Genomic DNA, 26,612 nt, shown 5'->3' with positions numbered 1-26,612 from the left:
TAATTAGTGAAGACTAACCTAAGACCAGCCACAAACATCAGCTATCTGATTCTCAAACGCACCATCGGTGTCTGTTTGCACCCTTGTTTATAGCTCTGCTTGAGTGACATGAAGGCTGGGAGTCTTGAAAAACCAGACATCAATCAGACGTGCTTATTAGAATATTAGGATCACCACCAGACACTTAAACAAATGCTTTAAAAAGCATCCACCTTTCCTGCTAAGAAATTGTGTAATATTGTGTATTCTTTTATTTGACAGATAAAGTGAGGTCGTTCCGCTCAGCCCTGCAGGAGGAGGAACAAGCCAGTAAGCAGATCAATCCCAAGAGGCCTCGGGCTTTGTAGACTGGGACTAAGGGCACAAGCATGATGGCTAGACATTTGACATCAGTTTCAGCAAATACCAAATAACCGTAATGTGCATCCGTACTAGTCGACCTGCTAGTGTCCGGCAGAGTTACTCCGAATTTGAATGTCTCTTTCTCTGGCTCACGTGTGAAATATTCAAAACATTAGACCATTGCTTTAAGTGGACTGCTGATCTTCCAGTCAGGTCAGGCAGAAGAATTGGCAATCACGCCCATCTACTAATGAAACATCGCACACAAAATTACACTGAATTACATTTTGAAGATCAGCATGTGCCTTAAGACAACTGTACAAGCACAGCCATTCAGATAAGCAAGTGGAATTTGTATTCTGGTTGAAAAATTGGAGTGAAACTCTGCGGTAGATTTGGGAAATAGATTTATTTTCTTTGTATTTTATTTTTATTTATTTACTTTGTTTGTAAGTTTAGGTAAATGGCTGTTAACTACACTGTCCATTTTTTAAAGGGTCTTTAACACCTTCTTCTTTGTTTGAAGCATGTGCTTTTAGTAACCTGTTCCCCATTCTCCATTCCCAGCATGGCAGACCAGGCCCATCTGCACTTTATATAGCCCTGTTTCTCTAGGGGTCTAATGTTGGACCTCGTTGTATTAATCGATCGTTTCCTTTCGGAAGGGTTAATTATGTCTTTCAGTGTTTGTTTCAGTCACACTGTTCAACTTTCAATTGTCTGAATGAATGATCTCAAGGAGGTTGCTGCTGCTCTGGGGTGTGAGTAGAGCTGGATTTGGTCAATAATACTGAATTTGGGGTGTGAGTAGAGCTATATTTGGTCAATAATACTGAATGTTGTTGTTTCTTGGTTTTACTAGGACATTGTCCTCTTAGACATTTTTTTTTACTCTGTGCTGTTGCTCTTTTTGATCTGCTGCACCATGCTTCACTGTCTTATCTGGTGTCTGGAAAACATGTTGCTCAAAACACTTCACCTGTTTTCTGTTTTCAGGAAAAAAAAAAAAGAAAAAAGATGCTATAAACAGACATATGGAACAAGACCCCCTGTCACTACAGCTGAACTTTTTTTGTGCTTTCTTTTGGTCTGTGTAGAGCCTCAGGAAAGTGACAGATCACCCAACCTCACTCGAGCCATGCACTAGGGAGACGACTTTAGAACCAGCTAGTCAGACCGACAAAAAACCCCCCCAAAAAAACATATATAGCTACACTATTAATAAAGTCGCTTTTGTGTATGTTGTATTTTTTAGAAAAGCAGGAGTACTCTGACCTGATGAGTTTGCTTCATTGAAAACAAGACTGTTATATGTGGTATGGGAAATTTTAACAAAAATAAACACAAATCTTATTCTTTGATGCAGCTTATGCAAGCAAACAGGACAGGAACATTAGCCAGTATTTTCAGTTGTACCTATGGTACACATCATGCATTGGTACCAGTACTTATTAGTACAGGTATTGAGAATTTGATGGTACTGACAACTCTATGAAAGCACTAAAACAAGATTTTCTTGGGATGTTCCTATATAAAGCATTATATCAATCTGTCAGACGTGTATGTAGGGTTTGTTTCCAGAAGTCGCTTAATCACAGGAACCACAACACCATAGTCCTGTTATAGCCTGCTAAAAGAAATGTATTCCAACAGGTGCAATGGTTCCTTATGCCAATTTTCCTCTTTTATGGAGGTAACAGAAGAGAAGTATAACCACCTCACCGTCTCCTTTAGATCAATAAAATCAGTTACATTTGTAACTGCATCAGCTTTTCTTCCACTCCTCCACTGGTTACTGATACAGCCTGAGACTTCCCAGCTTCTCTCTTAACATTTCATGTTTTCATTTCAGTTCTTTTCAAATTGGAGGTGAGAAAGTTTAGGCGCCAACGTAATTTCAATTCAGGCAGCAACACTGCGATAACAAAAGTCATTCTTGATGCGTCTTGATGAATCTCGGTTCTATACACCGAGGCTTCTATGTTGAACAGGAAGAGCAGACTGTTGCCATGAAATTTCCTTTGTTGTATTCCCAAAATCATTTCTTGGTGTGATGGACTTCAGACATGGCATGCCTCCTGTCCAGATTTTTTATTATTATTATTTAAAAAAATTTTTTTTTTGTCATTCATAAAATCCAAATTTCAAGTGGAAGGCATGGATCAGAGTTTGTTCATCTTCATGTTTGTTAGCTAGTTTCTAACGTGCTTGGTTCACAGAGAATGGCAACAATGTTGTAGCTTTTCATTAAACATATAATAAATCTGTGATCTGTGCATGGATGCAGAACCATTTGAAAAGAGAATCAAGATATTTTCACCCCTATTTAAAATTGAATTCACTGTTTATATACGAAGTTCTCAAACTGGCTTAAAACACAATTTTGTCGAAAAAGTTTGGTTTATTATTGTACATTTTAGGATAATGTAACACCTTGAGATTAACATGGAACTGAAGGCACACTATAAATAAAATGTGTGATCATCAATATCACTAAACAATCCAGCCTGTGATGGCGCTTCAGGAAAAGTGGATCCCAGCTGAATTGAATGCATGAAGTAGTCTGAGGCGACAAAGAAACAAGAAGCAACATTAATTTAAATTAAAATTGTAATTATTTTAGCTACATCAAGAATAACTGCAGTGAAAAATGTATTTGCAAAGTATATTCACTTACACCATGAAGTCGTCTATGTCCATTGATCGTGCCCGTTTTTCACTAAACTCAGCTTCCTGTAGAACGCTCTCAAGTTTCTGGGTAATGCTGAAGTCCTGTGGTACTTCCTATTAATATACGATTAGAATGGCCCACAATCAAATGTCTGACCCCAAATGTGCCAAAATATATTAACAGCACCACAGAGAACCTACGAGCAATTTTAGATAATCTAGCATAAAGAATTTTCTGATGAATAGTGGGAGTAACTGTTTACTTACTATACTGTGCATGGAGCAATGAATTCTGTAGTTCTTCTCCAAAAGCTGCTCAACAGCAGCAGACCTGGGGGAGAACAATACAAGATAGAACTGAAAATGTTTGCTTTTAGGTACAACTGAGATGTCAAGTCGTTAAACTGAAATAAATACTTACTTGAAGGCTGCGCTCAGAGTTTTGTTCTTTCTTACAAATGCAATTCTGACAAGACCATCCCATTCCTATAGGTAAAAAAGAAAACATTTTAATAAATAATACATATAACCTAAAGTGCATATTCAATGTTAAGTAAACTGCACTGACACAAACAGAGGTGTTCTGCAAGTGAAATAGAAGTGATTGCGTGAAGTACTGAATGTTCAGAGGTGAAAAATTTTACATCTATCATTTTTTTTTAAAAAGTGGATATGGTTTTGCTTGTATTGGGAGTGGTTGCCTTTTCTGCTATTTTCTACAGCTACAATTACAGTAAAGGGACTTGTGAAATATTTCTGTTTACATGGAAAAAATATTTTGTAGCTCAATAAGGTGAGAAACTGGAACATTTGCTACGTTATTCATTAAAATAAAACACATCAGGCCTGCCTTTCCTATGTCTCTGCTCATTCCTGAGGTCATATCTATTTATAAAGAATCCTGGCTGTAGGTATTCAGAAATAAACTTGTATCTTTGGTGACACTCTACTGACAAAAATAGCATACTATATTTATACACACCATCCTTCTGATGTGGGTTCATGCCAGGATTCTTCATAAAACGTTAATCAAGTGTCGGCTACTAGGGGTGAGTGAGTTTTTTTTTTTACTAAAGAAAAAAAGGTAAACAAACCTGAAAATTGATGGGAGGTGGTGGATTTTTTGGTTCTATCCTGACCACACTAGATTCCACTTTAGGAGGAGGTCTGAAATTGTTTTTCCCAACCTGAAATAAGAAAGCAATGTCACGTGACCCTTCTGTTCACTGATAATGTGATGAGTAAAAAATAAAAACACAGCAGGGAGTGCCGTTTACGATCCTGAAGTTACTTTCCAATAACAGCACGCCATCTTATTCCTCTTGTACCACAGAAATTTGCCAACGTTAACAATTTCTTATTTATTGAAGAGCTAAACATTGCATGTTTTATACATTTACAGTTATGTTTAATGTCGTGGAATGTCCGTGAAACAAATAATGACTTGTTATAGCAGCTGTAAATACTCATTCCCTGAACAGACTCTTTTTTTTCTCTTGATATTTATGACCAAAGAAAAAAAAAAACCCAACCGACAATCTTCTTTCATATATTTTAGATTCATTACACAAAGTGAAATATTTCAAACCTTTTTTTGTTTTAATCTTGATGATTACGGCTTACAGCTCATGGGAATCAAAACTCCAGTATCTATAATTATGAGAATAAAGAATTTATAATACAGAAATGTCGACCTGAGAAGAGCTCGGATCAGTTAATTAATTCGAAACACCTGTAAAGGTTTCCTGAGCCTTTAATCTCTGTCTGGTTCAGTAAACACAACCACAATCACGGGGAAGATGAAAGTAAACGTTGCATTTCATTTGGAAATCAAGGTCCCAGAGTCTGGAGGAAGAGTGGAGAGACACAGAATCCAAGCTGCTCGAAGTACAGTGTGAAGTTTCCAGAGTCAGTGATGATTTGTGGTGCCGTGTCATCTGCTGGTGTCGGTCCACTGCATTTTCTCAAGTCGAGAGTCGATGCAGCGTCTACCAGGAGATTTTAGAGAACTTTATGCTTCTATCTACTGACAAGGGGACAAGCTGAACCCCATAGAGACCCCGTAGAGAATCTACGAGAGACACCAGAACCAATAATACAGACGAGCTGAAGGCACAAAGCAACCTGGGCTTCCAGAACACCTCAGCAGTGCCACAGACTGACTGCCTCCAGGCCACGCCACATCGATGCAGTAATTCGGGCAAAACGATCAAAGCCCCGACCAAGTATTGAGTGCATAAATGAACATACTTTTCAGAAGGTCGACATTTCTCTATAAATTCTTTATTGTAATATTTTGAGATACTGGATTTTTGATTTCCGTGAGCTGTACGCTGTAATCATTAAGATTAAAACAAAAAACGGCTTGAAATATTTCACTTTATGCGTAATGAATCTAGAATATATGAAAGTTCTACTTTTTGAATTAAATTACAGAAAGAAAAAAAAAAACCTTTCCACCATATTCTAATTTTTTGAGATGCACCTGTATAAAACCAAAGTCTCGAACTGGAATTAATTACCCCAGCACACAAATTCTGGAAGTGAATAAAATGTTTTCAGTTGCACATTTCAGTAGAAGGGGGACATCCAGTGATTACACCTGGAGTTTCTACAATCCCTACAATATTATTACAGACTCTCTTGATTCTTGTGATATAATCACTGGCCAGTGTGAGCTATAGAGATGTCCAACCTTCATGAGGTGGTCCACTCTGGCCAGTAGTTGTGTGTTGATGGAAAGTCTGCAGTAGAGCTTATCTCCAGGCTTTGCCACCAGCCGCATGGCGAACTCCCTCTGGAACATCAGCACTGCACATCTGTCTCACACACCACTCCAAATTAGCCTAACCTTACTGAAACAATTACAGTAAAAAGCTGAAGGTGATTAGAAAACAGGTCGGTTATGCTAACCATAAGGTTCTTAGCTAGGTGCTCAGTCTTCTTTTCGGATTGGAAACTTTTTGGTAACTGGATAGTTACAAATTTGACTATAAAATAACTTCATACCTGAAGAAAGGTCTGTGAAGTAACAGCTTGAAGACAAAGGGTGATGATATCTGCAAAATACGTAATACTGCATTTAGACTTTAAACGTACAAGAAATGAATTCATATTAAATTAACAAAAAATTAAATAAAATTCTGGATCAATTACCTGATAGGGTAAGTTTGCTACACACACATCAAAGAATGGCAGTTCAGTCTTCAAAACGTCACCAACCAAAATCTGAAGCTTCGTCTGCATCGGTCTGTAAAAGTTTACGTGTGGTTTAAGACTGGATGAATTAACAACAAGAAAAGCCAGTCATTAATACTCGATTAAAAGTCAAATCACTCACGTGCACTGCACTCGTTTCTGTAGTTCAGCCACGAGCCTGGTGTCCAGCTCACACGCTACTACCTTTAAATAACAGGAAGTACGTGGTGGGTTATGTTATTGTTCAGAATCGGGACATAAAAAAACAACAAAAACACGATTAAAGCATAGCTACTTTTTTGGCCTTTTCCAGAAGCTTCACTGTCATGTTTCCAGTTCCAGGTCCGACCTCCAGCACTACATCCGTTGGTCTCAAGGCTGCCTGATGATACACAATCAATAAAGAACAATCGTTAGATCACTGTATTCAACCAGAGATACTCACTCTACTATGCATTAAGGAAAAATCATTATGGGGTGAGGTGTTAGAGTAAAATAATGCCAGGGTAGTGTCAGAGGGCCATTACCACCCTGAAGTTGATTATTTTCCAATAACAGCACATCCTGAGGTGTTTATTCCTCTTGAATCATGGTTAGTAATAATAATAATATCATAATTCCGAGATGCCAATATAGAAGGTGCGCATATCTAATAATGTGTTTTTCATCCTTTGGCCTTCAGAACAGAATGAATTAACCTGGGCATTTATTTTACAAATCAGCTTAAAGAAAATTACCCACTATGTTCCTGAAACCATTAGGTGAAGGTCGGACATGGTGTGCTGGAAGTGCGAATAAACATTATCCATGAAGGGATTAATTGGTATACAATGTTCACACAGTCCCCTCCAAAACTAATGGAACGGCAAGGCCAATTCAATTGTTTGTGCTACACACCAAAGACCTTTGGGTTTGAGATCAAAAGATGGATATGAGACGAGAGTTTAGGATTTCAGCTTTTATTTCCTGGTATTTACATCTAGATGTGTTATACAATATAAAACGTAGAACCTTTTGTATCAGACCACCTAATTTTTTAGGCAAGAAAAAGTATAGGAACAGATAAGTCTTGACATAAAGTAAAGTAAATAACACGTAATATTTGGTTGCATATCCCTTGCTTGCAATAACTGCATCAAGTCTGCGACTCAGTGACATCATCAAATTGTTGGTTTCTTCTTTTGAGATGCTTTTTCCAGGCTTTTACCGCAGCATCTTTCAGTTGTTGTTTGTTCTGTCTCCTTTTCAGGAGATGAAATGCATGCTCAACTGGGTTAACGTCTGGTGATTGACTTGGCCAGTCTAAAACCTTCCACTTTTCCTTGTCTTGCTGCATGATAAAAGTTCCTCCAGGTTCATTTGGATGCGTTTCTCTGTAAATTTCCAGACAAAATCTTGGTTCCAGAACTTTTGTGGCTCATCTCTGTATTCTTTGCCAATTTCAATCTCGCTTTCCGATTCTTACTGCTCGTGAGTGGATTGCATCTTATAGTATGGCCTCTATATTTCTACTCTTGATGTCTTCTTCATATGGTGATTGTGATACCTTCACCCCTGCCCTGTGGAGGTTGTTGGTGATGTCTCCGACTGCCGTTTTGGGGTTTTTTTCTTCACGGCTCTCACAATTTTTCCGTCATCAGCTGTTGTTGTTTTGTTGGTGTTTGTTGCTCAGTACACCAGCGGTTTCTTTCTTTTCAGGATATTCCAGACTACTATACTGGCTATACCCAATGTTTGTGCAATAGCTTGATTGATTTTCCCTCTTTTCTCAGCTTCACAATGCCTTGCTTTTCTCCCAATGACAGCTTTCCGATCTTCATGTTGGCATCTCCTTTTTAACAACAAATGAAGTCTTCACAGGTGAAACTAAAGGCTAAAACCAAAAGTAGATGCTCAGAAGTATTTACTGTTTAAACGATCAATCTACCATGACAATCACCTGGGTAATAAGAAATATTGTTGTCACATGTTCCAGTATTTTTGCTCAACTACAAATTGGGTGGTCTGATACACAAAGTTATATGTCATTTAACACATCCACATATAAAAAGCAGGAAATAAATTTCTCATATTCATCCTTTGATCTAAAAACTAATGCTTGTATATGTTTATTCCCTAGGTTTTCTCGGTAGACTTTTAGAAAATAAACAACCCTTCAAGGATTCCGTTCAACCCTTCAAAGAGTTTAGTGAAGTCTTAAAGCAAAATGTGGGATAGACTTGGACATCCATGTGTTATGGGATTTCTTAGTGAAAGATGCGAGGAGGGAGGCAAACCTTCTCAATAATGCCGTTAACCACCAAGGGATTTTTCAGAATATGCTGTCCAATACCCGTGTTAAACATGATCCCTGAAACACAAACATGATTTACTACATTTATGCTATAAACATCATTAGTGTTTCTTGGCAAGTCACAGATTTGATGACACAACTCTGATCATGATCAGCTGAGGTACCAACAGCTGACTGTCTGACTAGGTCAATACACAATAAAACGACTCCCAGAAACAAATCTCACTCACTGACCTTGACTTTTCACCTCTTGGTGTTGTCGAGATTTCTTTTCTGCTTTAACTTTAGGCATTTCGATCACTTAGTCGCTTAAATCCAGAGATTTTGTAGAGGTATACGTGAAGTTTTTATCCTAGAGATCAGCTCACAACACGTGTATAACATCGGAACTACGTCAGGGAGGAAGTTTTTGGGATTTCTTCTGCTGTAAAACAGAAATGGAAGCTTTTGTTGGTTTACTGCCATCTAGTGGCGAGGGCGAAACACATGGACCGGAAGTGACGCCTCGCTGTTGTCGTGTGCGGGTGATTTTTCGCGGCAATCCTGATTTGTCATTTGATACACAGCAACGCTGCTGGAGCAAAAGTAATGACATAACCCGGCAAATTTTAAACACGACAAGCAGGTAAATTAATTTAGATTACGTTTCGAAAAATAAACAGGACTTCCTGTGGTTTAACTGAGGACCAGGTTTAATCTTCTTCCTGTTAGCGCGCGCTGTTTGTGTTACAGTAGCTAGCTAGTTCCTAGTGTTAACATTAGATGTTACCAGGCGTGTGGTATTTACACAAACTCGTGTTTCTTATCTTAGTCAGTGTGCGATAACAAGTTTTTCCTACTTTTCCATATTATATTTAACTGGGGAGTAAATAATATAAGCGTTAAACTAGTCCTCGAGCTGGTCAGGATGGCGGCGGTGACCGCGGAAGAGTTGAAGCTGGAGCTGGAGACGTTTGATATCGCCTGTGAGGAGGAGTCGGTGCTCGATAGGAGTGAGGACACACACACACACACACACACACACACACACACACACACGCACACACACACACACACACACACACACACACACGCACACACACACACACACGCACGCACGTACGTGTGTACGTGTGTTCATACATACATGCATACATCTACATACATATATATACACACACACACACCCCTCAGGATTAAGTTTATACTTGTGTTTGCTTCCTCTCTCATTTCCCTCTTCTCATTTTCTTTCTTTGTGTGTGTGTCAGTGCTGGAGCAGTGTATGTGCCACAGAATGAAGGGGCAGGATATTGTGTTTGAGTGGGTCGCTTTCAGCACCACTAAAGGCCAGTTAAAGCTCAGTCTCAACACCCTGGAGAGCTTCGAGCATGAGGTGAGCACACCGTGATGAGTGTGTTGTATTCCCTATACAACTTAGTCGCTGGATAATGTAATGGGCCGAGGGCATATCCGTTGGATCGTCCTGATCATCCATCCAGCCGTCCATTTTCCATACCGCTTCTCCCACACAGGGGAACCCGGAGCCTGTCCCAGGGAACACTGCGGGGACCCTGGACCCATCGCCGGGCACAATCGCACACCCATTCACACAATACTGCAATGCCAATCAGCCCACAACACATGGGCTGCGTCCGAAATCAGTCAAAACAGTGCGTACTAATCAGTACGTGTGTATTATGAATACAATCCCGGACATACTACACCCGCCATGTTAGTATTGTCATGTGACCTTCGACGTCTTCAAAAACACAAAAATCTTAAACAAGTTAACAATTTATTCGGGTATTGTTAAACAAGTCCTGTTTAACCAAGGGTTAATACTCAAAAAGAGCCGACGCAAGTTTTATTTTTTTGAGCTCGTCCGCACCAGTCCCATTGCATCATGGGATTGTTTGACTCACAATGTGTGCATCGGTTGCATACTGCAATATATCGCCAGAAGCAGTATGCCATCTGGGTATTTCTCGCCTAGTGTTTCTCACCTACTGAGAATTCGGATATACTACCCCTCTGTCGTTCTGCTTTTTGCCTACTACAGTAGGTGAGCATGCGGTTTCGGATGAAGCCGTTGTCTTTGGACGGTGGGAAAAAACCAGAGTACCAGGAGGAAACCCCCGGAGCATGGGGCAAACTTGTAAATTCTGTGCACACGGGGCTCAGGTGCGAGGCTAACAACTAAGCCACGGTCGTCGTCCCCCTTCATCCCCCCGTCCTCATCATTTATATATCCGAACATTTTCTGAATTCCCATACTTTTCCGTTGTATAAACTCTATCTAGGATATAAAAATTCAGCATTATTTAACAATTGGTTCTAATCTGATCACACAAGTGCCATTCCAAGAGTGTTGATATTCAGTATAACAGCACTACTAATGAAACTGAAACTAGTACTACACTTACTATGCATTACCATGGCAACGCACAATACTCTATTGAGCTGCAGCTTCTTCGGGAGATACTTTTCATCGACAAAGCAATAACGAGCAACATATTTGCCCATGCTGTGTCTGAAATGTCAATTACTCGATATTAATTTGTTGTTTATAGAAACGTATAAAAGCAACATCACATTCAGAGTCACGCTGCTGTACTGAATATCATCATGGCTGTGATTACCTGCTACACTCGTACCTACGGCCGAAGGACAGCCGTGCTGATGTTTAGTGTAACGCGCTCTCGTTCTTCCAATTGTTTCACGAAGAAGGAAGATTTTCTTAATAAACTTGTAATAGCATAGAGTTTGATCGGAATACAATAGTTTTATTAGAATTAAATAAAGGTTTATTAGAGTACTTTAGAATTCTGTCTTATAAGAGATTTTATCAGAAGAGTTTTATTATAGTAGAATAGACAGATATAGATTGATCATTGGTCGTTGGGAACACAGGCTCGGATGAGCGCGATTTACACACTGGAAAAGTCTGGAAATTCAGAGACCATTTTGGAAAGTATGAAAGAATAAAACGTATGGAAATGCTAAGTCTGGAAAATAGGCAAGAACCCCGGCTTGTTTAAAATCATCCATATTCATTTATATTTCACTATAAAATGCTCAACTAGGACACTGCCTGAGGAAACTTCAATTTTTTTTTTTTAAACTTCAACGTACTGAGGGTTTGTTTGAGTAAGGCTGACTACTGCTCTGTATTTATTTATTTTTTTGCAGGTCTTGAATAAAAGGCAGAAGACCAAAGGCTCATCAAAGAACAAGTTCAGCAACACTACCAGAGATGTTCACTCCATCCAGGACCTGTATCCCCCCCCCCCCCCCCCCCTTTTTTTTTTGGAGAATGGACCCCACTTTGACAATAATAATGAAACACTTCACTATGTATTGGATGTTAAGTCTCTTGTCTTTGTTTTGTTTTTGTTTTTTTAAATGACCAAACTTAATTCCAACATCCCTGCTTGTACTGTATGTGCGTTAGTGTTTATCTTACCATTAAAGTCATGAAGGGAAAAAAAATCCCACCAGTCAGTGTTCCAGCCCTACATTTTAGTGGGTGTGTAAATGAGTATTTATAAATAGGACGTGGAAATTAGGCAAGCTCGCAATAGTTACATTTTCAGGAAAAATCAGGTAGTTCGAGTTAGCTAGTGTGTGTGGAGACACAGCAGAACTGTGTGGTCTGTATGTGCACTGCTTGAGCAGCTTTTTTGGTTTTGGTACATATCCTCATAGTCAATGGCTTTCTTAACCCCATCTTGATCAGAATCAAAGCAGAAGAGGAAGAAGAGAGTTTACTGGACTCCTACTCAACCCCAGGGAAGGTGGGACATTGTTTTGAAAAATGGCAGTGTTTTAAAATTGTCCATTTTCTGTTCCTGTAGTGTGTATGTGTGTGTGTGTGTGTGTCAGGGCTCACAGAAGCGCGTTCTCACCACTCCAGAACATCCTAAGTCCAAACGCTGTGCTGCTCGTCTGTCCAGTCCGAGTCTGCTGTTCTCTCCTGCCAGCTTCTCGCCAGGGTAAATAACATGTTCTCTCTCACACACACACACACACACACACACACACACACACACACACACACACACACCTTTTGCACTGTTCTTCACTCCTGGCACCGATTATGCCTTTTCTGCAGATTCAGCTTCCTACAGAACTCTTGATATCTTACAATAATAGTTAGTTTTGCTAGTGCGAATGTGTCGGCACTGAAATTGTCAAACTGTCACGTTAAAAACTGATCTCATTAGTCAGAATGGAAGTTTTCCTTAAAAAAGAACAACTTCTGCAGCAGTTTAACTGTGCTTTTTCTTTCTGTATAGCCAGTGCTTACTTTGCTTTCTATTAACTGTGTGTCCAGTGCAACTCCTTCTCAGAAGTACAGCACACGCAGTGCACGCGGAGAGGTGGTGGCCATGTTCGGCGCTGTGCAGGGTCCTCGCTGGACAGGAAAAGGCCAGACTGCAGTGCAGGTGGAGCTCCTCGAGAGCCGGGAAAACTCACTCACCAACTCCTATAAATTCATGTTCCAGAGGCTCAGAGATGTACGAGATGGTATGTCCACTACGTTACACTCTCCTGCCCAACTGGCATAGTAATACTAATGTCATATCATTACCGTTAAGATAACGAGCACTTTTTATCAACAAAAGTGCAGTTCGAATTTTTTCTGGCCAACAAGAATGCCTAAGTTGCAAGTTAGGAAAGAGACTGGGGTTGGGAGATGCCACCATTTTGTACATCACGATAATTCCCCCATTCGGACAGTAACAGTATACATCAGACTAATGAGTTACCACCCAAATATATGCTGAATATTAATGGGGTGTTTTTTTTTTTCTTCCCCCCCCTTCTGTGTGGTGTCTTCAGTTCTGACTGAGAAGATTGACTTGCTGGGGGAGGAGATAAGATCACACTTCAATATAGAGGAGTTTTCTCCAGTCTCGCTTCCTGCTCAGGTACATCGAGCACTCGCTTCCTGATCTGACTGCTACCTTTACCATGTTTTTATTATGAATTTTTCATTTTGTTTTCACAGAATCAGTGTTTAACTCTGCTTTGTGTCTCCTGCAGGACACCGTATCTGTGTTAGGCCAGGTGTGCTGTGACAGTAACGGGAAGCTGAACGCTCAGTCTGTGCTGTTAGAGGCGAGTCAGGAACACGGGGCCAGGCAGGTGCCTGTGGACGTGTCCGAGCTCAAGGACTACTCGCTCTTTCCTGGACAGGTGAGCAGAAACATACACAGATAAACATACATAGATCCATCGAATCTAAGGAATGTTAATGGTCACACGTCGGTATTACAAACTAGAGGCATTTTTGCACAGTGAGGGTAATATCTCTTGATTGTGTACATTAACTAGACACTGACCTCTTGGTTCAGGTCGTCGTCATGGAAGGTATGAACACTTCCGGTTCAAGGTTTGTTGCTTCCAAAATCTATGAGGTACGTGTCCAGTACAGAATCAACAATATTTAGTTGAATTTTGTAATATGAACACTTTATTTTTTTAAAAGTTTTATCTTGCTTGCTGTACTGTGTGTTCTCCAGGGTATCCCATTACCCTTTTACTCCAATCCAGAGCTGAAGCAGGAAATGAATGAAGGTAAGAAATCGGGTACTTGAACTTTTCAGTTTTAATACATAGCAATCCACCATATTATTATATAACTTTGTGTGTGTGCTTGCACAGTCTCTGAGTCTGTGATGGTGTTAGTGGCCTGTGGGCCGTACACCCCTTCTGACAGCCTGGCCTATGACCCTCTGATCGACCTGATTAACGTCATTAATAAAGATTCGCCTGACGTCTGCATTCTGGTGAGAGCGACACGCTTACGAAGGAATCGTTCGTCTGAAAATGACGACTTTGCTAAAAAAATTAAAAGCAGTTTTTGTGCTAAAAGCAGTTGAAGTTTTTTTGGCCTGACATGACACGTCTTATATTGTTTCATGTCTTACACAGCTTACACATGTCTTTCATGTATTGTTTCATGTCTTACACAGCTCGGACCGTTTGTCGATTCCAAACATGAGCAGATTGAGGTAGTTTCTTTTTTTCTTTTTTTTTCTTTTTTTAAAATTTTTAATTAATTTTACTTGTTGAAACGTCACAATAGCAGACTGTCTGATTTGCGCACTGTTTTATAGAAAGCTCAGGTTACGGAAACGTTTGAAGCCATCTTCTCCAAATGTATAGAGAGCATTGTGGATGGAACGAGAGGGTGTGTATTACAGAAAACTGGTTCATGGTGATTTTTGCTACAGCTTATCTGATCGTTCTTTTCCTGCTCTCAACCTTGTTTCAGGACGGGCTGTAAGTTGGTGTTTGTTCCATCTCAGCGAGATGTACATCACCATTACGTTTATCCTCAACCGCCTTTCACCCTCCCAGACCTGAAGAAAGATGATGTTCAGGTGAGCTGTTCAATCGCTCTTAAACTGAACCAGAATCTGCTCTATAGTGGTAATAAACTCCTTCACCAACCTCACCATTTTTGCACCCTAGCGAGTGACCTTAGCCCCTGATCCCTGCACACTCCTGATTGGTGGTGTGACATTTGGCATGACCTCTACAGACATCCTGTTTTACATGGGAGCTGAGGAAATCAGCTGGTAAGAGAGACGTAGGATTATTAATTACACTACCGGTCAAAAGTTCAGACACACTCATTCTTTATTTAAATTTTTCCACATTTTAGAATAATAAAGTCATCAAAACTCTGGAATATGGAAATGGAACTATGGAAATTATATTGTGATAAAAATCCAAAATAATTTTATATTTTAACACTTGGTATCAGGTTGATATTCTCTTCCTGAGGCACCCAACCGGGTGCTAATGGATATGCAAACATCAGGTATCACCACTTTTGGCGGATCATAAAGGCGATAGATCCTTCTCTCTGACAGACTCGGATAATGCCTCTTTTTTAAAAAATTTTTTTTTATTTATAATACTCATCTCGTCCCTATCATGTAACAATCGTAGCAACGGATTGACCCATTTATTACTGACAGGCAAAGGTAACTCAGATCCCTCTCAGTTAACCCCATTCGACAAAGACCGGCCCCTGAGGGCTCATACAAAAGGCCTCTGTTTGAAAAGATCAGCGGGAGTTGTACTTTCTCCGTCTCTCTCCATCTTTTTATGGCCTCAATGTTACTTAAAGACTCTCATTTCTCAACCTTAAGGTTCCATGTCTCCGTCATACGGCATCCAGCCACCACCGAAACATCCATTTAGCATCTTCAAAGTAGATACCCTTTTTGCCTAGAATTTCCAGAAATGTATTCTTGGTGCTTTCTCGACCGATTTCTTGAGGAATTTCCCTGAGATGCTTTTTAACAGTATTAAAGGAGTTCACACCTACACTGGTTTTCGGGATATTTCGCTCCGAGTTGTCCGTTTAAAAAAACAAACAAAAAAAACAATTGTAAATAAAATTAAGTTTTCTAATGAAAGAAATAAATATGTCGGCACAACTATATTTTTGTTTTCAACACCGATTTCAAACATTTAATCGTACGCCTTCAGATCAAAAGGTTTTTAAGATCATGAGAAACATTTCAGTCGAGTGTCTCCAAACTTTTAACCGGTAGTGTGTATATAGACTATAAGGACATGGATAGCCCTGATTTCAGTAATGTTATTACTCGCTTTTTACTCCTAGCAGATAAAAAGGTACATTTCATCTTTGGACGCTTTGCCTTTAACATGTTTCTTTCTCATTGCAGCGCCGCAGGCTCGGACCGATTCTCACGGATCATGAAGCACATGTTGACCCAGAGGAGGTTTGTGGAAAATATCAACGCCACAGTTTTGGTCCTTATCTCGTAGCTTTTTCTCAAAGGTTCCCCTATCATTGCAGCTATTATCCGCTGTACCCCCCTGCTGAGGAGGTCAATATGGATTATGAAAGGTTTCAGCAGTATGGCCAGCTGCCCCTCACTCCCGATATTCTCCTCGTTCCTTCTGAGCTGCGCTATTTCATCAAGGTAAGACAGTTTAACCTCTGGCTCTAACGTTGTACAACGGCAGCCTTTACTTACAAATGTATTTTAATTACGGTTTTAAACTCTTCTGTGTCAGGATGTGATTGGCTGCGTGTGCATCAATCCTGCACGTCTGACCAAAGGACAGGTGGGAGGAACTTACGGACGGTTACTGATCCAGCAAAACCCGGTGCAGGAGGAAGGAAAAAGAGTTAGCCCCTGCATAGCAGCTCAGGTGGTGAAAATATAACTGGGAGAGTTTTTAGTATGTGTGTGAAATTGATTTGAATTTGTATGTATAATTTCATTTTATGTCTGTATTCCATTTTTACAGTAAGGATATAAAAAAATAAAATGTATAGTAATGAAATGATGCACTTGTCCACGTTTATAGTTTTTGAAATTGAAGTTAGAAACAACTGTTTCTGAACAAGTCATGCTGGGAAAAATTGTGATGCACCTTCTGTGCAACCTTGAGAGTTTACATCTTTACTCAGCTGGGGCGTGGCACAATGGTGCAGTGGGTAGCGTTGCTGCCTCAGTGCTCCAGGGTTCCCAGATCCATCCTGAGCTGGAGATTTACATGTTCTGTGCCCTGTAGCTTTCCTCCCACAAGCATGCTAGGTTAGTTGAAATTGCTCCAGAGTGATGAATCCCATCCAAGGCGTAGTTCCACCTCATACCCAATGTTCCCAGGATTGCCAGAGCCATATCTCCCTGCATTTCTCACCTGGTTTCCACTGATGCTAAGCAGGTTTGAGCCTGGCCAGTACCTGGATGGGAGACCTCCTGGGGAAAACTAAGGTTGCTGGTGGAAGTGTTATTAGTGATGCCAGCAGGGGGCGCTCACCCTGTGGTCTGTGTGGGGCCTTATGCCCCAGCATAATGACAGTGACACTATACTGTAAAATGTAACTGCTATATAAATGTACCTGTAACTAAATATGGTCCAGCTTCACCCTGACTAGGGCAAAGCAGTTACTGAAGATGAATGAAATGTCTTAAAACACCAAATGACCAACAGCACTAACATGTGCTAAAGCAAATGCATATATTTATTAAAGGGAAATTTCCACAGTAATGTTCATGTTTATAATATTCTTCACTTATAGTGCCACACCAGCATACTGTACTCATACATGTGGACTTGGATATATCTTGTTAAATGTGGCATATAAACTTTCACATGGTCTTTCAGGCAGTGTGTAGCAGTAAGAAAACATGGTTACCTAAGCAGACTATTTTTTTTACTCATTTTACAAGACATCAGAACTGTATTAAAAAATATCTACAGTGTCTATATTACATAAAACATACCGTATGCAGTATGTCATTGCATAAATTGTTTATAAAATGCGTCCTGGTCAGTTAGGGATGCTCTCCAGTCCCATTGCTATGTCTCTCAGTTTAGGATCATCGATCCAGTTTACCCTGCTCGCAAGGATGATTCCCTGAAAAACAAACCACAAACATTTTTAGGAAAATACCTTCTGGTTTGATACCGAACAAGTCATAGTGTTTAAATGATCGTGTGTATCGTTTAGTATCTCTCGTGCCATGAACGCAATCTGTTAACCCTCCGATTATGTAGTCAATGACTAAGTACATGGACCGCAATAATCTAATTATTGAGCTTATCCTGAATAAGACAATATTGTGATTAAGGTGTTTACGTGAGTTGTTTTTAGAATATCACTTTCATGTTCCGTTTTACATTTTTATAGAACAAAGAGTGATTAACGGCACAAGTCATTACGTCACCGAGCCATGCTGTCCGACATTCCCTCCAGAATTTCACATTTCGACATACAGTTGGTCTTCGTTATGGTACCGTATTCAGTTTTGGGTGTTTTTATTTGTAATTTTTACAAACGCTTCAAGTGCAGTTAATTATTTGTCATGCAATACGTGCAAATAGCTTGAAGCAGTGGGCTGCCTCTCAAACCGCGTACTTGTCTACTATATAGTATATAGAGATGCATGTATTTCGTCTCCTATATAGCAGGTAAGTATGTGGTTTCGGATGCAGCCGTGCTCTCGTTTGCCGTCAAACGGTTGAGCACTGCCGTGTGTGTACGTGTCCTGCTGCAGAATATGGTGAAAACTCCTACACGACGTTAATAGTGTGATTAAGGTGTGTACATGTCTGTAATACACGTCAATAATGCGACTAAAACAGGAATACTCCACATGTCCAAATTCGATTTGTGTTTACTTCGAGTATGACTTTAATCAGATTGAGGTCATCGATAATCGTGTTTACATGCTAGTTTCTTAATCAGGATCGTCTTAATCGGGTTAATATCAGATTATTGTTGTCCATGTAAACGCACTGAATGTGACCCATTTACACATTTGAGATGTCTGAAATACTGGTTAATCTCTCTTTTTCCTCATTTAGGGTCAAGAAATTAAACGCAAATATTTCTTCTTATGGCTTGTCTCGGACAAGCCCTAATAAAGGTTTGCTGTTTTTGTGTGTATTTAAACTGTGGAAGTCGTTTTGACCCATAACATAATGGATGAAACTTTTTTTTCCCAACATAATAGGAGGGTTAATGTGGCTGTAGAACAAAGTAGGGTTACAAAACAAACATACTCGAAGGACGTTTTGGGAAATGGTGGCAATCTTTTTGTACTTCTGCAGGATTTCCTCTGCTCTTTTCAGGGCCCGCTTCTGTGTCTCGCCCTGATTCTCCCCCATCTGTTTCAGCTCATTAATCTCCTTCATCTTGTTCTTAATGAGACCTTTTATCTCTGGGGATATACAATACACACCAAGAATCCTCAATTCTGCTATAAAAACCACACAGAACAGGCTTTCCATGCTCAGAGTCCCAGCATTAAATGATTAATATAACAATGTTGGCTGTGTGAATTTTTTTTTTTTTGTCTAGGTCTAGGATTAACATCTGCAGTATTTTATGCAGAAGAAACTAATTGAAATGTACAGCAGAGGGGCTCGCAGAAATGTAGAAAATAACAGTAGCAAGTACCGAGTCTCTCTTTTTGAATATCTGTGATTTGGTCCTGAAGTTCTCGCGTTTCCTAAATCATGTGGCACATAAACAAATAAAATGCAATCATTTCATTTTCATATTCTTCTTAATGTAATGTACTATTCATACAATATATGAGTAATACTTTATGCCATGGATTTTAGGCATTCTAAGCCTAATACAATTAAACTATTAGAATAAAATTAGCATAGAAATTTTCAATGTTACAGCACTGTTACTAATATATATAAATAAATCAATAAAACAATACCTTTATAATCTTCATTGCCTTTTCACAGAGGTCTGCATTTTCATCAACAACTGCCTTCAATGACCTACGGGGCAATATTATAACATTATTTGATATATAAAATATGATAATGCTTTCATTATAACCAGAAACACCATGCTGTTTCATTTAACAAAACAAAACAAAAAAAACATTTATTTCTGGTGATTGTGCCTAAATGAGGAACAGCTACAATATAAAGTTTACATTTTAACGAGAAAACTGTCGCCCAAGACTGCATTTTAATTTGATCCATAAATTCACTTACGCTGCTCCAGCACCATCCTGTATCAGTTTCTCAATGATGACGTTCCAAACCTGCATCCTAAAACACACCGTGTACCACGTTACACTTCCCACCTCAATTTAAATCCACACTGTCATGCAGAATCACTCTGAAACAAACAATCGCAACAAACAGGAAACCTGGGGCGCAGGCAGTGTTACCTGTGTAGGGCCAGTGTTTTGTTGAAATGTGAAGTTCTTGCCTGCGCTATTTCTTTTTCATATTTGGACCTGTGGAAGATGACATGAAGAGAATTCATATTCTTTCAAAGCTGTATCGTAGAAAAAGATGCTCGTTTTCACCAACCAGGCAAAGATAAAGACTTACAGAACTGCTTCGGCATCCAGTGTTTCAGAAGACTGAAATTTGTCTGCTGATGAAGCAAAGATGAGAATCAGATCTCAAAAACAAATGTTTAAAAACATTAACAGAAATGTATGTGCTTGGCAGCTTACCCATATTGACTTTAATATTCATGTCAAAGCACTGGTTGGCCATTATATCTTTCATCCTGATGGAACACACACCTTAATTACAAATATACTGTAGCAATGTTTCGTTCTCAACTTAAAGCCAGTATGTAGTCCTAAATATCTACTCAAGTCCTCAGTAATAACTGAACTCTGATTTCCAGCTCACCTTAGTAAATGCATGGGAGAAATGGATGATGGGAGATGATCGCCCGCGGCACCAGGATCAGTATCTTCAGAATCCATCTAAAATTACAAAATTAAATATTCACTATTAACCTGAAATGTTCTTAGATGGTCCATTTGAAACTTTTCCAAAACACGTGAATCATACATTTGGGTGCAAAAGTTTGCACACCCTTACTCTGAGATGACCAGGTTGGGTTGTACAGGGATGGTGGATTAGCCCGGTATCAGTTTGGGGGGGAAGAGGAGGAGGAGGGGTGTGGAATTGGGAATATGCTAGACTCGGTTTTTGTAGTATTTATGCCATAGTGGTAGCTGATAAACACCATCTCCATAAACATGGAATTCTGATTTGTAAATAAACCGCAATATAAAGTTAAAAGGGACGCAGACTTTTGCACTCAGCTCAACAAAAAAGTAGATTAATTCGACCTCTAGGAGACGATTTTACACAAAGATACACACAAACACTTAAATAAAATATTAAGCAAATACATTTCCAGCTTACTCTCGTTTCCAGCCAAATCCGCTTTTTTTATTACCTCGTTCTTAGCCTAGTTAGCTGCTCTTTGCTAACAACAAACAAACGAATCTGCCGCCGCCTGGAAGTCCTTCGTCACGTGACTAGAGTTAAACGAGGCCACGCCTTCTGTGTCAAACCTGGTGTAAACCACAGGCTGAACCTCAAACGGCTTTCTGCTTCCTATATGAGTCTACTAAACATGGTATTAGGTAGTACGCCAGCATTCCCTTCCTAGTGCACTATATATCCACTTCGAGGCCATTTGGGATTCAGCCACTGGTTACCATCCTCCAGACCGCTGTTGTCAGTGCTGGATGTTATGGGAAATTCATTTTGTCGTAGATAGTAGAGAGATATGTTTAGGTAAGAATGGAGCTTTGATAGGCCTGCTTAATAGGCGTTAATCGCGATTTATTTACATTACTTAGCACTGGTTAGCTCGTGTCATTTGTTAAAGGCAAGTGCACCATGACAGTACTAGCTAGTTAGCTGGCGTCCTCAGGGAGGATTGTGTTGGTACCTAAAGTTGGCTAATATCTTAAATAAACGTCCTACTACGAAAATGTGCAATATAATGAAATTATTCTGAGTTGTAAAATTATTTATTTGTACAGTCAAGTTGATGCCAGTGATGTTTTGGTTTTATTAAGTATTTTTGCATGTTCTAAATGTGTAAACGAATTGTATTATATATTTAAAATTAGGAAAAAAACATGTAATGTTCTCTTAATAGTTTTTGTTTTATGCGTGGTATTTTTGTTTATAAATATACTGGCTCTGTATTGCAAATACAAACAATAAAGAATGTGTCCTCTAGCTAAAACTAGAAAATGTCAACAGCTGCACCGTTTAAACCGGAAGCAGTTCTTGGAGGTCGCTATGGGAAGTAAAGTTAGCAGTGGCAAGATGGCCGCCGCCGCCAGTCGGGTCGTGCAGGTAAATATTCTCGGTTAGCGATTGAATTTATTGTCTCGTAGTGAAAATATTCCTCTCATTCTAGTTTGTAGTCTGTGTTTTAGTCGGCGAGGGGTTTTAGGCTGTTAACGTGACCTTGAGACATTTTACACCCAGAGTTGCTGTGAGCAATTCACCAAATGTCCTTGTCAGTACACGGAGCTGTATTCAAGTTCTCTTCTTCCATAAATAGGTTTTTATTTATTTATAAGTGAGAAGACATTTGAATAATGTATCACTGATGTCGTTGCACAGCATGGCTCTGTTATTTCTGTAAACACAATCACGGAGAGCATCACTGTTGTATTATATGAGCTGTGTTTAAAGCAAAACTTATAACATTACACTTATATCTAATGTATCATCATCATCATCATCATCATCCCACTTTTCACAGGTTGTGCGACCTCATGCACCACTTATCAAATTTCCAAATCGGCAGGGCGTGCCCAAGCCAAACGGTGAGCATGAAAAATACACTTCAGTGTGTTTCTTTCATACATTGAATAGATTCAAAACACCCTAAACATTTCATCAGGTCATTATTAAGATAAACGAGTAAAGGTCACACCAAGGGATTCCTTTCAGTGTAAATGATGTTGATACATTGTTTTTCTCAATTTAAAAGTTATCTGAAAAATATAAAATATAAACTAAGTATGAAATATGTAGCTAGAAAGTGTTAATTTTCCCCTATGTATAGAGACTTTTGGGACACCCTGTATAATAACTATAAGTCTAACAATAGTAGACTGGAATTTTCTACTATAATGTCTTTAAAAAAAAATTGCGGAATGATGTCCCACAGACCTCCCAGGGTCAGCAGACCTCCCTGGAGAGCATTATTTATGTGTAGCCTTTTGTGTAGTTGGAATTTAACTTTAGTTTATACAGGGGGAAAAACATGACTTTTTTTTCTTTTAAGAGAGTGAGTTAGATAAAAATCTTGAAAGTGCAACATTATATGTGTAGTTGCAAAAATAAAAGTGTACCAATGCTGCATTTTTCTCAATATCCTGTTCTACTGCTACCTTGAACCTGATGCACTTTTGTGATACCTATTTCCAATAAACAATGCAAAATATAATGCAATAAAAACCTTCATAGGAAATTTCGATATACAACTATTCCTTTTTTCAGTACAAGAAGCAGTAAAGCTGTTCATCGCCAACACCCCCCACACACCTGCACCTGCAACTACAACTGCACCTGCAACTACAACTGCACCTGCAACTACAACTGCACCTGCAACTACAACTGCACCTGCAACTACAACTGCACCTGCAGCAACGCAGTCAACTACACCACCTCCAAAACCTGCAGGACCCATCAGTCGACTCCCTGGCACACCAGACAACATCTCTATTGTTAAGGAGCTTCCACAGAGATACCGGCGACGGGCCCTCGCACTCGAGGAGATGGACTACATTCAGGTTAGTACTGGGGCTGAGCCATTGTGTGTGTGCTTTTACTCTTCTACTGAGCTTGAGGGGATCAAATCTCAGTGCTGTGTGTTCATGACCAGGGTTCCAGTATATTCCCACTGCTAACACTACAGTTAACAATCAGTTATTGGGAAAAAAATCAACACCAATAGTTTTTTCACGGTTGCGGCTGAGAAGAGTCTGCTGTCATTATACAGTACGAGAGCGGCCTCTAGAGGCGAAATTTAAGCTGACACATTTTGTTGCGTTATTCGAACTGTTTTTTAGTTCATTTTACATGTCTATTTTTATTTGTTATTTGGAGTGTTACTTTTTGGTGCAGTTTGGATGTATATCTTTTATTTACTTTAATATTTATTAATGTTTTCATATATTTATTTCATTAAAAAAAATTACAGTACATTTTCCTGGTACAATCAGTATTGTTTATTTTTGTAGTATAGTTCAGCAGTATTTTACTTTGAGTGTTATGTTTTCATTCAGTATCAGTTTTTAAAACTATTGGTTGATTCATCCTTTATTGTCAGGTAGGTACCGCCCAACTGCGTTACCGGTATCGGTCAAATCCATTATCGGTCGAGCTCTAATACTTAACTCCCAGTGCTTTCAGCGTACAATCCACAACAACAGGGTGTGCTGTTGAATTTTGAGTCTTGAAGAATACAAGCTAGGACAAAACGGGTCATGGGTTAACAGTGGCTCTTATGGATTGGTATATTGCTGTATATTCCTCATCGTTAACCATATTCTCGTTCTGTTTGCAGCGCGGCGGGCCTGAGTGACGGGTCATCGTTAAATCCAGCCAGCACCGATAGCTGTGGAGAAGGTTTTTCTTGTTGCCTCGTATTCTCCTCATCAAGAGGATTTCACCATAGAGGATTAGAGTTATTTTGCAATTGTACACAGAGGTGATTTTGAAATATAATTATTCAATATGGGCCGGGTCTTTTTCCTCATTAACGTTATTCACCTGCAGTGTTCTGTTTGCAGCATTGACTCGTTGACCATGAGTTAGTACTTTTCTAGTTGCACTCTGTTAAGCCTTCATTACAGATTATTATTATTATTATTATTAATATAGTTGGATCATTTCACTAAGCCAGGCTGCTCAGTTCACACTGCAGTCGATCACTTTGTTCCCCAATTACACGTCATGTCAGTGCGTTCGTTTGGCACAAGAAGGAATAACAATTATCCTGCACTGTGTGGAAATCTGGGTTATTAAATTTATATTAATTTACATTAGTTTGATTGTTTTATTTCATAACCTAAAGGAAAAATCCACCCTGAATTACTCCCATGTCTATATGTACAATTAATATGCACTCTTCGATTGTGTGAAAGATTTGTTTTATGATTATCTCAGGGACAATCGTCATTTTGGTTAAACGTTTCCTCACATGGCCCACAATGCAGTTCATCTACTGCCTGATAGCGGCGTCTCAATAGGAATTGTACTGCGCTCCACTAAAGATTGTAACATGGAACTTCCGCCATCTGACTGGGAAAAAACCCCAACTCGACTTGGAATTCCTACTTGGAAAGTTTTTCCTCAACCCCGAGTTCAGCATATGATGTCACGTCAACATGGCTGGTTGCAACATCAGCAGTAAATAAAATCACTTCTCTAATTTAAGTGAGTTTATAGTAGTATTTACTGTAGACCAATCGACATACACAATTGTTGGTTAAATCTGTTTAAAAACCAGTTGTTTTGAAAGACTAAAACATACGCTGTTTTAAACTCTTTACCACTAATGTTAGCAGGCTAGCTTGTGTTACACGTTACACATGCTACACTTTCATGTGTTTTCACGCTTTCTAGAACGTGCCTGAGCTCAAAAATGACACAATTCCGAGTTCACACCTCCTACTCCTGAGTTAAGACAAATGCAGCATTGGGCCTCGCTCCATCTCTGTCTAAAAGGAGCGATGCAGCAGCGCTTCAGTACTTTAGTCTGTCCAGCTGTCTCACTTCTTCATCTGTATACCCGGCTTAAACAGATCAGCATCCAAAGCGTCAACTTTCACGCTTACACTGCCATCATCAACCCCACTGCGCTTGTTAGCTTGTAAATCTGACTAGTTTAGCTGAGTCTCTAAGTCTGTAACTCAGCACGACTGCATCATCTCGCTTTGCATCATGGAACTTAGTGTCCATTTGGTGTTTCCATCAATTCGTCAGATTTCTCATTGCTATTGCTTTGAATGTCACCGGAAAATGGAGCGTGAGAAATTAAGCTTTCTTTTTAGGGGCAAAATGTAGCCGTTAACCCTTATGCTTTTTGAGACTGTTGAAGTTTTTTTTCTTCTCCTGGTATAACATTAATAAACATGTCTCCATGGGATATCAGTGCATCAGACAACCCTTAACTTCTCACAAGAATAATAAACACAGTATCAACCAACAGTTTAGCCACAGAATCGTTAACCACATGACACATATTTCAATTTAATGCAGTCCCCTCCAAAAGTATATATTGGAACAGCAAGGTCAATTCTATTGTTTCTGCTATACATTGAAGACGTTTGGGTTCGAGATCAAAATATGAACGAGACAACAGATCAGAATTTCAGCTCTCATTTCCTCATATTTACATCTAGCTAAACAACTTAGAATATGGCACCTTTGGTCAAGGTGAATTTTTTTTGTTCAATTGCAAGGTGAGCAAAAGTATAGGAATAGTAAATAACACTTCATTTGTGGTTGCATAGCCCTTGCATCAAACTGGTACTCATTATAGTCATTGTCATTACCAAACTGTTAGGTTTTTGTTTTGTGATGCTTTTATTGCAGGTTCTTTCAGTTGTTGTTTGTCTTGTGGAGTTTTTCCATGCAGTCTCCTCTTCAGGAGGTGAAATGCATGCTCAACTGGGTTAAGGTCTGGTAATTGGGTCGGCCAGTCTAAAACCTTCCAGTTTTTTCTCTTGATTGAAATCCTTTGTTGCAGGAACCTATGGCTCAAACCAAGAGTAGACATTGAGCTATTAATTCTTTGAACAATCAACTG

General features: G+C 39.4%; 5 protein-coding genes across 16 annotated transcripts in view; 3 read left to right on the top strand and 2 right to left on the bottom strand.

Annotated features, from left to right (window-relative positions):
- The window catches only part of LOC108265363 (kinesin-like protein KIF2A), a 92,799-nt gene extending 89,130 nt beyond the window's left edge, over positions 1 to 3,669 (top strand). For 3 of the 7 annotated variants that reach the window (XM_017467606.2, XM_017467602.2, XM_053680381.1), the window contains 2 exons: positions 262 to 309; positions 1,440 to 3,669. In XM_017467606.2, the coding sequence (XP_017323095.1) occupies positions 262 to 309; positions 1,440 to 1,489 (98 nt within the window). In that variant the 3' untranslated portion in view covers positions 1,490 to 3,669. Of the gene's footprint in view, positions 1 to 261 lie in introns of all 7 variants that reach the window. The other 4 variants (XR_008396471.1, XM_053680380.1, XM_053680379.1 and 1 more) reach the window with 4 other exon arrangements.
- Positions 1,944 to 8,927, bottom strand: dimt1l (DIM1 dimethyladenosine transferase 1-like (S. cerevisiae)). Its single transcript, XM_017467616.3, has 12 exons — positions 8,738 to 8,927; positions 8,487 to 8,560; positions 6,506 to 6,592; positions 6,353 to 6,414; positions 6,169 to 6,262; positions 6,022 to 6,071; positions 5,708 to 5,831; positions 4,107 to 4,199; positions 3,434 to 3,498; positions 3,280 to 3,343; positions 3,020 to 3,126; positions 1,944 to 2,905 (listed from the first exon to the last, which is right to left on the bottom strand). The coding sequence occupies exons 1-12, from the start codon at positions 8,793 to 8,795 to the stop codon at positions 2,863 to 2,865; spliced, it is 921 nt and encodes a 306-aa protein (XP_017323105.1). The 5' UTR covers positions 8,796 to 8,927; the 3' UTR covers positions 1,944 to 2,862.
- An 81-nt stretch (positions 8,928 to 9,008) lies between these two features.
- pola2 (polymerase (DNA directed), alpha 2) lies at positions 9,009 to 16,822 on the top strand. The gene is made up of 18 exons (XM_047155702.2): positions 9,009 to 9,495; positions 9,751 to 9,875; positions 11,672 to 11,757; positions 12,219 to 12,276; positions 12,365 to 12,474; positions 12,816 to 13,009; positions 13,325 to 13,413; positions 13,529 to 13,681; positions 13,840 to 13,902; positions 14,008 to 14,062; positions 14,150 to 14,274; positions 14,461 to 14,499; positions 14,605 to 14,678; positions 14,763 to 14,871; positions 14,963 to 15,069; positions 16,192 to 16,248; positions 16,326 to 16,452; positions 16,547 to 16,822. Exons 1-18 carry the CDS (start codon positions 9,411 to 9,413, stop codon positions 16,697 to 16,699), a joined length of 1,809 nt encoding a protein of 602 aa, XP_047011658.2. The 5' UTR covers positions 9,009 to 9,410; the 3' UTR covers positions 16,700 to 16,822.
- A 664-nt stretch (positions 16,823 to 17,486) lies between these two features.
- Positions 17,487 to 21,382, bottom strand: cenph (centromere protein H). Of its 4 annotated transcripts, none has more exons than XM_017467618.3 (10): positions 21,188 to 21,382; positions 20,663 to 20,739; positions 20,479 to 20,534; positions 20,351 to 20,396; positions 20,185 to 20,253; positions 20,006 to 20,062; positions 19,720 to 19,783; positions 19,446 to 19,497; positions 19,049 to 19,206; positions 17,487 to 17,900 (listed from the first exon to the last, which is right to left on the bottom strand). In XM_017467618.3, the coding sequence occupies exons 2-10, from the start codon at positions 20,737 to 20,739 to the stop codon at positions 17,814 to 17,816; spliced, it is 666 nt and encodes a 221-aa protein (XP_017323107.1). In that variant the 5' UTR covers positions 21,188 to 21,382; the 3' UTR covers positions 17,487 to 17,813. The 4 variants fall into 4 exon arrangements, with proteins under 4 accessions (XP_017323107.1, XP_017323109.1, XP_017323106.1 ...); XM_017467620.3 differs by having other exon boundaries at positions 20,351 to 20,393; XM_017467617.3 differs by having other exon boundaries at positions 21,222 to 21,382.
- Positions 21,383 to 21,412: 30 nt separating this feature from the next.
- On the top strand, positions 21,413 to 24,841 carry mrps36 (mitochondrial ribosomal protein S36). 3 transcript variants are annotated; one of them, XM_053680386.1, is made up of 6 exons: positions 21,413 to 21,565; positions 22,020 to 22,138; positions 22,554 to 22,617; positions 23,297 to 23,383; positions 23,438 to 23,589; positions 24,366 to 24,841. In XM_053680386.1, the coding sequence occupies exons 1-6, from the start codon at positions 21,517 to 21,519 to the stop codon at positions 24,381 to 24,383; spliced, it is 489 nt and encodes a 162-aa protein (XP_053536361.1). In that variant the 5' UTR covers positions 21,413 to 21,516; the 3' UTR covers positions 24,384 to 24,841. The 3 variants fall into 3 exon arrangements, with proteins under 3 accessions (XP_053536361.1, XP_017323112.1, XP_017323113.1); XM_017467623.3 differs by having other exon boundaries at positions 23,297 to 23,589; XM_017467624.2 differs by having other exon boundaries at positions 21,437 to 21,565; positions 22,043 to 22,138; positions 23,297 to 23,589.
- Positions 24,842 to 26,612: the final 1,771 nt, after the last annotated feature.

This window comes from Ictalurus punctatus, chromosome 5 (assembly GCF_001660625.3).
Source record: "Ictalurus punctatus breed USDA103 chromosome 5, Coco_2.0, whole genome shotgun sequence".
NCBI lineage: Eukaryota > Metazoa > Chordata > Actinopteri > Siluriformes > Ictaluridae > Ictalurus > Ictalurus punctatus.
Note: the sequence above shows the minus strand (reverse complement) of the source record. Positions and strands in the feature narration are given on the sequence as shown.

What these genes read in the sequence shown, in the direction of transcription:
- cenph (XM_017467618.3), bottom strand. Translation starts at nt 20,739, where the DNA reads ATGGATTCTGAAGATACTGATCCTGGTGCCGCGGGCGATCATCTCCCA. An exon ending in AAAACACTGGCCCTACACAG is followed by an intron (nt 20,063 to 20,184) that starts GTAACACTGCCT and finishes GGTGTGTTTTAG; the next exon opens with GATGCAGGTTTGGAACGTCA. An exon ending in CAGGATGGTGCTGGAGCAGC is followed by an intron (nt 19,784 to 20,005) that starts GTAAGTGAATTT and finishes ATTGCCCCGTAG; the next exon opens with GTCATTGAAGGCAGTTGTTG.
- mrps36 (XM_017467623.3), top strand. Translation starts at nt 21,517, where the DNA reads ATGTTATGGGAAATTCATTTTGTCGTAGATAGTAGAGAGATATGTTTA. An exon ending in TAGTAGAGAGATATGTTTAG is followed by an intron (nt 21,566 to 22,019) that starts GTAAGAATGGAG and finishes TGTGTCCTCTAG; the next exon opens with CTAAAACTAGAAAATGTCAA. An exon ending in CCGCCAGTCGGGTCGTGCAG is followed by an intron (nt 22,139 to 22,553) that starts GTAAATATTCTC and finishes CACTTTTCACAG; the next exon opens with GTTGTGCGACCTCATGCACC.
- dimt1l (XM_017467616.3), bottom strand. Translation starts at nt 8,795, where the DNA reads ATGCCTAAAGTTAAAGCAGAAAAGAAATCTCGACAACACCAAGAGGTG. An exon ending in CCAAGAGGTGAAAAGTCAAG is followed by an intron (nt 8,561 to 8,737) that starts GTCAGTGAGTGA and finishes TTTGTGTTTCAG; the next exon opens with GGATCATGTTTAACACGGGT. An exon ending in GAGTGGACCACCTCATGAAG is followed by an intron (nt 4,200 to 5,707) that starts GTTGGACATCTC and finishes TTCTTATTTCAG; the next exon opens with GTTGGGAAAAACAATTTCAG.
- pola2 (XM_047155702.2), top strand. Translation starts at nt 9,411, where the DNA reads ATGGCGGCGGTGACCGCGGAAGAGTTGAAGCTGGAGCTGGAGACGTTT. An exon ending in TGGAGAGCTTCGAGCATGAG is followed by an intron (nt 9,876 to 11,671) that starts GTGAGCACACCG and finishes ATTTTTTTGCAG; the next exon opens with GTCTTGAATAAAAGGCAGAA. An exon ending in ATTGTGGATGGAACGAGAGG is followed by an intron (nt 14,679 to 14,762) that starts GTGTGTATTACA and finishes ACCTTGTTTCAG; the next exon opens with GACGGGCTGTAAGTTGGTGT.